This window comes from Coenobita brevimanus, chromosome 14 (genome assembly GCF_032717465.1).
Source record: "Coenobita brevimanus isolate Jiangsu-jjx chromosome 14, ASM3271746v2, whole genome shotgun sequence".
Classification (NCBI taxonomy): Eukaryota; Metazoa; Arthropoda; class Malacostraca; order Decapoda; family Coenobitidae; genus Coenobita; species Coenobita brevimanus.
In genome coordinates this window covers 5,579,809-5,590,045 of record NC_136967.1, presented here as the reverse complement: position 1 = coordinate 5,590,045, position 10,237 = coordinate 5,579,809, and the positions used below count along the sequence as shown (strand labels likewise).

Here is a 10,237-nt window from a genome sequence, read left to right as displayed (position 1 = left end):
AGAGAGAGAGAGATACACTTTTGTGTGTGTCTTGGACTGATGATTTCAAAGAGGATGTATTTAACAACTATCAGCATAATAAAAGTAACCGTTTATTCCCATTTCCAGAATACATCAAGTAATGTCAAACTAAACATGTAAACAGCATATAAGGGAGTGACTTAGTATGACTGTCTGGTTATCACCTTCAGCGGAAAATTGTTTTATGTGCATAACTGAAAAGTACGCCTTATGTTTGCACCACAAATATATGAACTGTTCTCCTGATTCTTCATCTTGGCCTCACTTTTCAATTCATTTGTTGCAGATCCACAGTTATTAGCACTCAGGCTCCCATCGCTTTCGTCAGCATAAAATCGTCTGGCTTTAGTTGGAACAGAATAACAGAGTCTTCCCGACCATGAGAGGGGAAATAGCCATGTTTCCGTCCATGTATGCGCCTTACAACTTTGAGACAACAAGTAATATCTGTATTATTATCGTTAATCATTGGCCCGGCACTGTATTGGATGGGCATTGTTAGGGTGGTACAGTATTTCAGTGGCTTCAGGGATTTCGTAACACATTTTCCTTAGCAATTTATTCTGCACATTATGCCTCAAGATTCTCATGTATGTTATTAATGGAAACTATACAAGATATAAAGAGAAATAAATAGCATATAGGAGAACGTAGAAATGTAATATGCAAAATCAGTAGCTTAGGAAGAGGTGCTACGAATCCTCCGATAATGGCATGATGGGCTTCATAGTACCTTTTGCTCAGCGATTTGTTCTGCATCTTACCCCTCATTATCTTTGTGTGTGTCACGTATGTAGATTATATGTCGATAGAAAAACGATCTATGCAGTATAGACAAGGATAGACGTGTAATATAAAAAATATATCGCTTAGGAAGAGGTGCAACGAAGCTTCCTGTGCGACAACACCTGAACCAGTCAATTCTTCTCATAACCAAGATTTTTTTTTATATATTATCGTTATTATTTATTATTGTATTGATTTTAATGAAGGACAGGGAAAGATGAGGGTGAAAAGTTGCGATGTTGAGTGTACTAGATGCGGGAGATTCAGAACCTTCCACATTTCCATATATATATATATATATATATATATATATATATATATATATATATATATATAAACTTCAACCCTCTTTTGGATTCTGAAAAAAAAAAAAAAATCACATTTTTGGCGTTGATCATATGTTGTAACTTTTTTTAATTTTGACGTTCTTCTTTTTTGAGTATTAGACGTTATTTTGACTGCAGGGATTTACTCGTACGTAACTTTATTTCACTTTACATTCACTCGGTGTCGTCTCAAATGATTAAGCTGTAATGTATGTTTTCCTTGCAGATCAAATTCTTTAACCATTTTCTGAACTTCTCTGCTACGAGATGTTTCTCCTTGATGGACTAAAATCTACGGTCATTACTTAATGCAGTGTTTTATAGTGACATAGGAGGCATCGCAGCTAACTCTTCCCTAGCGACTTATTTTGCCCAGTATTATGTGTCTTCTTACTAGTATTCTTTTTTTTATCGACATAGTCTGTTATTATAAACAAAAGTGTTTTACTGTGCCATCATCACATAAAAAAAGGATTAAAACGATGAAACTTTTGAGGTGAAGGAAGGAAAGAGGGAGAGGGGAGAGGACAAGCTAAAATAGGCGAACCAAAGAATGAGGGAATACAAATGAAGCACGAAAGGAGTAGTGAAATTAAATGTACTGATATTTACTCTACTGTATTTTAATTTACCTTCAAAAACTACCTACAGATCTAAAGCAGAAAAAGTGAAATTGCCAGATGCAGGAATATAATTCGCACCCCATCCCCAACACACACACACACACACACACACACACACACACACACACATTTTCAGCAGTGTAGATGACCTGGCTTTTCTTTTTCTCCAGAATTATTACCTTTCTTTTTATGAATTCCAGTATTATACATGTTTTCTTTGCATGGCTGGAGCGTTCTTCTGTGCCATTCTTGTTTTAACTGAATGAATGGAGCTTCATCTGTGCCTTCTACGTTTTACTTGCAAGGACAGAATCTGTGGCCATCCTCTTTTCCTGGATCCGTACGGTCCCATGCTGTCCCACCTGTAGTGCTTCTCTTACTAGATATAATATTGCTCATAACCTTGCTTATCTTTCTCATTAAAATATCTAAAGGAAGAGTCACAAACTTAACCACTACTAATATAATGCATGAATATAACTGTTGCTCAACATATTACTGAGTTTTCAACTTGAGGTTGCTTGTACCAAATATCAGTGCCGAAATGCTTTTAATGATACGACGCAACAAGAAGATGGAGATAAAGACGGCCACAGAGAAGAAGAACAATACGTCCAGCATGAGGAACTCCACCCAGGAAAGCTGGGCTGCAGGGCTCCTCAGCTGCGGCGCCCCCCGGTGACGGATGACGTACTCCGTCCAGAACACGGCCCTCTCCTGCGGCGTCGTCGGCTGATCCCGCAGCTGCCTCGACATCACCAGCACATTCTCCTTGTACCTGAACATAAAGCTAATAAAGTCGGCCATATAAAATGAAAATTCAGTTAAATCGTATGACAACATTAAGTACCACAGCGGTCATGAGTATCTCCTCTTGATCATTTGTCTGGCAACTTTATATTTCAGTGAAATACATGATCAGTATGTCCAGTAGTAAAACTAAGCTACTACTCATTAAAGTACCAATGATCCTCCCCTTGTAGGTCAGGCATCTTTTTATAGAGACCAAATATTCAGTCCATGTTCTTAAAACGCAATCAAAATTATAATCTTCATTCTGCTTTCCTAAAATGCAATCAGAATTATAATCTTCTTTCTGCTTTCCTGAAATGCAATCGAGATTTCACCCTGCGTCCATTTGATCAGAAGTTATCGTCTCTACAACCAGACCACACTACACCACGATAATTGCAATGCAGGTTTAGGACATAGGGTCATTCTATAAGTGACTGAGGATATTTCCTAGCCTCTCTTCTTAGGGATTTATTCTGCCCATAACACTTTAATATAACCTTGTCTTGAAGTAATCCAAACTAAATTATATATATATATATATATATATATATATATATATATATATATATATATATATATATATATATATATATATATATATATATATATATATATATATATATATAATCATAAAAGAGAATCTTGAAGTGCAGTACACGAAATAAATCGCTAAGGAAGAGGTGCTACTAGTCTTCCTATGCCATATACAGTACGGAGAATAGCAATTACTTGTTATACAAGACGCAGTCCATAAGAACTAGATCCTTCACTAGACAGTTAATCTTGGAACATTTTGTGTATACAGTTGTCTTGAATATTACAACAGGCACGGCGAAAATACATTTTGGTATTAACTGTTTCAGTCTCATTCACCAAAAATTATTCAAACGGTGACAAAAATGGCAGCAAATGCATATATAATCATCAAAGACTGCATAAATCCGATAATCAGTATTCAAAACTATATTATTTCATAATACATTTGCCCTCTAAATTAATATCTGCCAGGAAATTAAAAGCTGTATCACTATCTCCTATTGTCAAGAACCATCTTAATCTAACTAACTTTGGGTTGGTGGTAATCTCGGAGACAGCATCAACTATGGTTTCCACAGTCATGTCCTCCCACATCAACATGTCACCGATGCCAGAAGTCCGCACAAACAAACCGTTCTTCGGTTGATCGCAAGCGACGGGAAAGACGAGGAGAGGCGTGCCGTGATAGATGGACTCCTGCATGCTCAGCTGGCCGCCGTGGCTGATGAAAACCTTCACGTTGTCGTGACCTGAGGTGCACAGATTGTATAAGAACCAGAACCCCATCATCACTACCACAGGCTGTCATAGTGCCAGAACCTCACCACCTCTACCACAGGCTGTCTTAGGGCCAGAACCTTAATACCTCTACCATAGACTTAGTGACTAGAAACATATCTGAATTATTTGATATACTTTGCATATATCATAATAAACTAACTCATTAATTATACTGGATGAACTCACCAAGGACGTCCTGTTGTGGGAGCCATTTCCTTATCAAGACGTTCTCTGACACTCCCTCCAGGTCCTCCTCATACTTCCAGATGATTCGGTGTGGCAGCCTACGGAAAGCCTTGATAAGCATGTCACGATACTTCAGTGGTATATTGTGTCCCTGGACGAGGGAGCCCAGACTGAAGTATATCACACCCTCGGGACCAGCACCTGATATCCATGACTCCAGATCCTAGCGATGATAAGAGTACAAAGTTCAGAGATTTTTAATATCGAAATAACTTAGATATTAGAGGAAACTTAACTCAAGGATTATCCTCACCACTGGCATTAAAATACTTAGATTTGTTTATTTGTGGAAGGGTTCTGTAGAGGGACGCCTTCATGTGGTGGCACCGATATACGAGTACCTAGAGAGTGGAATTGCAAGCTGTACAGACGTCCCTCGGTGCACGCCCCATCCCCCGAATAGAGGATGGTGGACTGCAGAAGAAGAGTAGTTTTAGCCTGCAGTCCACCGGGTTTACGTTCCGATGATTCTGGAGTTGTTGCTTCTTCTTCTGCTGCTACTACTGTTGGTACAACAACAACAACAACAACTACTATTACTACTACTACTATTACTACTACTGCTGCTGTAGTAGTAGTAGTAGTAGATGATTCTATTCAATTTACAGGAACATCCAGGCTTCCATAACAGCTGAGTGATTTCAAAGATCGTTTTATTTCCATATTTCGTCACTTTAATATTCACTCTGATCTGAATGTGACGGGTTTGGTAGAGTATACTCTTTTTACTTTAACTTGGCCCTATTTTTTTTGTCCCTTTGCGGATGATTTCACGTACCTCAGTGGCAGAAAAAGTCAATACTACGATTCTACATAGTTCCATAGCACGTGTTCTTGACTTCCACCATATTCTAGTGTTAATCTACTGTTGCAGCTCAGTATTCAAGATGGATAGGAGAAATTAGAGTATAAACAATATAGGTGTACGTGTGAAGATAAATTTACGTACAATCCTTATTCATCCAATCAGGAAGGTAGGAGCCAAGGATTTCTTTATTCACTCCCGGCACTGAAGGCGAGTGTGACCAGCCTTGCTCGCCCCTGAGAGATATTATGTGAGCAATAGGACCCAATCAGTCCTTGTATTTAAACCAATAAGGGTCCTATCCTGTTAAGCACATTGACCTACTAGAACACCTGGCGCCGTTTGGTTACAAGTGTACCCCCAACGTAGTAAATTGTTTCCTGAATATAAATAGGAAGTCTCTTGGGTTGTAACTCCATGAAGAGTTAGATGAAGGCAGCACAACGTCGAGTGAATGGATAGTAGACGACCTAATACATGTTTTGTCTAGTACAGCGGTTTATCCTACTTTGTATTCATGAAGGAAACAATGTAGATACTATATATATATATATATATATATATATATATATATATATATATATATATATATATATATATATATATATATATATATATATATATATATATATAGATAGATAGATAGATAGATAGATAGATAGATAGATAGATAGGTAGATAGATAGATAGATATAGATATAGATATATATTACAAAGGAAACCAAAATGTCATACGTACAGTAAATCTCAATGAAAAATGTGCCACGAAATCTCCTTTGAAACCTTAAATGCGGTCCTGCTTACCTGTGGGAGTGGGGCGGCGGGACGGCAGTGCAAGGCGCCCACCTCCACCTGTGAGGGCAGGAGGGGAACAGTTCTGGCCATGCTGAAGTGAGAGTTCACCAGCACCAGACTCTGATTCCTCTCTATATCCAGCAGTGGCGGCAGGTCAGGGAACAGAGCAGAGATCTGAAGAATAAGCAGTATATCTATCTACCTGTCTATCTATCTCTATGTATCTCTATCTACTTACTGTACATATCTGTCAATATAATACCCGTGCATATTTTTCCACTGGTCTTGTTTTTATCATGTCGTATGTTAACGCCACACTAACCAGAAAACATGTCTTCAGTGGTTAAATGGTTTTACCTGAAAAGAGTTTGTTCCTTCACTGCCATGGTGTCTCTTATTTTTTTTTTTTTTTCGCCAATTAAGTTTTATTTAACTTCCTCTCAAAACATTTTTCATTAACTGCCTTGAATACCACAAGATTCTGAATACGTGTATTCTTTATCCTGCTACCGCCTAGCAATTTTAGTCACCTTTGGAGGGGTCAGTCGTAGTTAATGGGACCAGTTACCTCTTTCTGTACCCGCGGAACCACGGCCCAGGTTCTCCAGTACACAGCTACTATAATGTGGCTTAAAGTGTTGAGAAAGCGATGCCAGGCAGTCATGGGGAGCGGGAAGTCTTCACGCACTAAACTGGATACGTAAGCTGGATTGAGCAGGTTGCCCAAGACTGCACTCTGACGATGGTCAATTCCAGCTGAACAAACTGTGATGAAGGGCATCTCATGCAAGAAAGGGTATATCATCTGCAGGGAGAGACGGAAGACTATCAATCGTATTGCTAAAACTAAGGCGACAAGTGGAAGAATTTGCACCCACATTTGGAAAAGTTGTATTCTAATTTCAAGATCAAATCTGTTCAGTGCAGTCCTATTAATAAAATCACGAGTAATCCAAAGACCCGGTGATATTTACTGAAAACTGATTTTCTGTTACAAAAAGGAAGGAACACTGATTATTTACAGCAACCTCAAGTTGGCCTTTGCTTTGCCATCCTTGCAGGCGTGATATTGCTATTTGGTAATATATGTATTTAAACTTTACAATTATATGACATAGAAAAAGTTTCCATGAAAATGTATCGGGGAAAAGCCTTTGCTCCATTACGTTTCCAGCTGAGGGTAGGCATTAAACAGAGTTCAAGATATTGTGAAATGTAACATGCAGAAGAGCAATGGCTTCACCCGAAAATGTAAGCCAGGAGTCGGCAACCTTTGAAGGACTGGGGGCCGGAACTGCTCTGTTACTTAGGTGGCTCGCCAGGTGTTTTTTATTATGCCAACTAATCGCATCAGTTTAGATAAACGCATTTCTATAAAATAATCATTAGTTGTTAAACTGGGCCATAATTTTTACATTTGGCAGTGCTGGATCACTGAGCGCTGGGTGCAGCACGTCATAGCCTCATACTCTGAGCTTAAGTCTGTTCGAATACACACTTTCTATAAGAAACTAGTATTTGTCATAGTGATTATTAGCCAGTAAGACTAAATGGTTTTTCACATGCTGAGTAAGTGAAAAAAGGTTATATTTTTGTTAATATGTGGAGCACACTGGCGGGTCGGTCAGATAAGGCATAAGGGCCAGGTCAGGCCCGCGGACCGTAGGTTGTCGACCCCTGATGTAAGCGAACACCAAATTCCAAACACTTTGGAAATGCTTCGGATAGGCAAGACTTACCTCGTTAAATAGACTGTCAAGAATGATCAGGTCAAACTCCTTTCTTCTGCTGTAAAGATCCTGTATCACTGGATCTTTGTACAACTTTCGGGTCACCATAGGAAGCAACTCAGTGAAACAGCTGAGGCAACCTGAAGTATCCCCTCTAAAGTCAAACAAGTTGATCCTGTCCTCATGGAGACTGCCAAGGTCGGGGTACAAGGCGGTGATGTTCGGATGTATTGCCAGCTTCGGGAATGGGGTCAGCATTACAATCTGAGACATTGATAGAGAACAGTAGGTGACAGAAGGTTAATATAAGGATACAGAGGGTGGGCCAAGACAGAATGACAGGTAATAGATGGTTGATGTCAAATATATATAGGGGGTGAGTCAAGACAGAGTGGATATATGGTTAATGTCAAGTATATAGGGGGTGGGTTAAGACAGGATGATAAGTGATAGACGGATAATGTCAAGTATATTGAGGTGAGTCAAGACAATGGCAGGTGATATGTCAAGTATATAGTGAGTGGGTCAAGAGAGAATGGTAGATGGTAGTTGGATAATGTCAAGTATACCGGGGGTGGGTCAAGACAGAATGGTAGGTGGTAGGCGGGTAATGTTAAGTATATACAGGGTGGCCAATATATAACGCTCCCTCTGCACTCCGGTGGTCGATTTCTCGCGTCTTGCGGGTCAGCTAAGTGTGCACCAAGTGTCTATCCTTCATCATTCATTCATTTTCCATTCCCAGACCACATCCACGGTGGCACCAGCAGACTTAGCCGTCCCCGCAGCACAAAAAACTCCTCCAGGTGAGTCTCTAGTGGAGTACTGTTTACGGCCGTCCTGTACTTTAACGGTTGACAAATATAAAACAAGATGCATCAGTCGCACTATATTTTAACTGTCTCTAGACGATTTGATTTCTGGGGGTGTTATAGATGTGGTCTAATGAACCCCTTCACTATTAGACATCCTTAAATTTAGTTAAGCTGCAGCAAGCAAGAACAGAATTATTATTAGCGATATTTCGTCTGATAAATTGGTTCCAATAAAAGCACAATCTAGAGGTAAAGGCTTCTATTTTCAAGGGAACGTTTCGCTTACTTCAGAGCTCCTTTGGGCAGAAATGACTAGTGTCTGAAGAAGCCGTGAAGTGAACGAAACGTTGCCTCTGATAAACTAAAGACCCCCTAATTCTTAATGTTGCTTTAATTAACCAAGAATAATACTGTGTTGTAGGTTTCGCTGAGTTAGGCTCGTTGTCGGTTGCCTTCCTAACTTCTGGTCACAGGGCCAATTACTTGTGGGATTGGGAGGCTTCTTAATACCTCTTCCTCAGCGATTTATTTTTCTTACCGCGCCTTGCTAAGCTTTCTTATGTTTTTGGAGGAGATTATGCATCCAACTGTGTGCGAGTAATTATCCGTATTCACCCGTGTCTGTTGGCTTGTTTACTTGTTTGCTTCTCTGTGCAAAAAATTGATCTAAAAGTTATGATTAGAGTTTAATGAAATCTGAAACAGGTGGGCACTGGGACAAGGAGAAGCTGATTTGATTTTAAGGAAGATCCGGATCAGGATGCAGAAATCATAAATTTTGTTGGCGTTAGAGAAGGTATGTCATCTCTAAGATTTTGTATCAGGGCAGACTAAAATAATGGGATTAATAACCTCCAAAAACGACGTCGGACGAGGTTGGTTTGTAAATTATACATTAAATTGGCGTCGGCGGCGGTATGAGGCATCTGTAGACTGCATAAATAAGGGACAAGAAAATATTAACGTGTCAAGAAAAGCAAGAAGACTTAGATTACATTGAAAAGAGACGTGAGAATAATAACGTGTCTTATCCAATAAATAAATAAATAAAATAAAATAAAAATAGTGAGAAAGAGTGCTGGGAGCCTCCTAAGCGTACGAGAACACGGGCCATAGTCAAGTTTAGAAATATTTAGACTGGTGTGGAGAGAGGGACGCCTTCACGTGGTGGCATCGATATGGCCAGATGGCAGAGCTGTCTGGTTATACAAACGTCTTTTAATCTCCTCCCAGTCCCCCGAAAGGATGATGGTGGACCACGGTGAAAGGACAAGTTTAGCCTGCGCTCCAGCGGGTTCATGTTCAGATGAGCCTGGGATTGCAGCTACAACTACTGCTACTACTTCTGCTGGAAAGATGAACATGGCCAGCTTCGACCGCAAGCACCCACCACGAATAAAGTTAGTCAGTCTTACCTTGTGCCCACGGTTGGCCAGAGCCTTGGCCACTGCCGAGTTCAAGTTACTGTGGCTTCTGCAGGCTCTCGGCAGGAGCATGAGGATATTGTAAGAGACCTGAAGGGGCGGCAGCTCTCCCACGGTGCCCCCCGCCAGAACCACCATTAACACACACAGCCCAGCCAACTTCATCTGATGGCACATAATCAGATTAATGTGTCGAGAAATTCTTATCCATTTTCTATTTTATTATTTTACAACATTGGAATACTACTCCACTTCGTTTATACCTTAATTAGTTACCATTTTTACACTCTTATCACTGTAGGCCTACGCTAGTGCCAAACCTAGTTAACCTTATCCTAACCATCAATATTGTACTCTGTCCAAATCTAGTATTCTGCTGCTTCAGTTCTTGACTATTTTTACACTCTCCCTCTTACTACATCTTCTATTGCCAGTCCTACTCAGTTCCCTTCTAAAATCGTCTAGAGTTATTTAAGAGAGAATAGAGGTGTATTGGTGACATAATAACTGCCTTCTATGACTCACTCGCGGCTGAAAAAAATTCGTCTGGCGCT

General features: G+C 39.9%; 1 protein-coding gene across 1 annotated transcript; it reads right to left on the bottom strand.

Moving 5' to 3' along the window:
* Positions 1-2,035: 2,035 nt before the first annotated feature.
* On the bottom strand, positions 2,036-9,866 carry LOC145418833 (UDP-glycosyltransferase UGT5-like). Its single transcript, XM_080287151.1, has 7 exons — positions 9,675-9,866; positions 7,454-7,708; positions 6,283-6,519; positions 5,724-5,888; positions 4,055-4,277; positions 3,618-3,837; positions 2,036-2,534 (listed from the first exon to the last, which is right to left on the bottom strand). Exons 1-7 carry the CDS (start codon positions 9,858-9,860, stop codon positions 2,252-2,254), a joined length of 1,569 nt encoding a protein of 522 aa, XP_080143277.1. The 5' UTR covers positions 9,861-9,866; the 3' UTR covers positions 2,036-2,251.
* Positions 9,867-10,237: the final 371 nt, after the last annotated feature.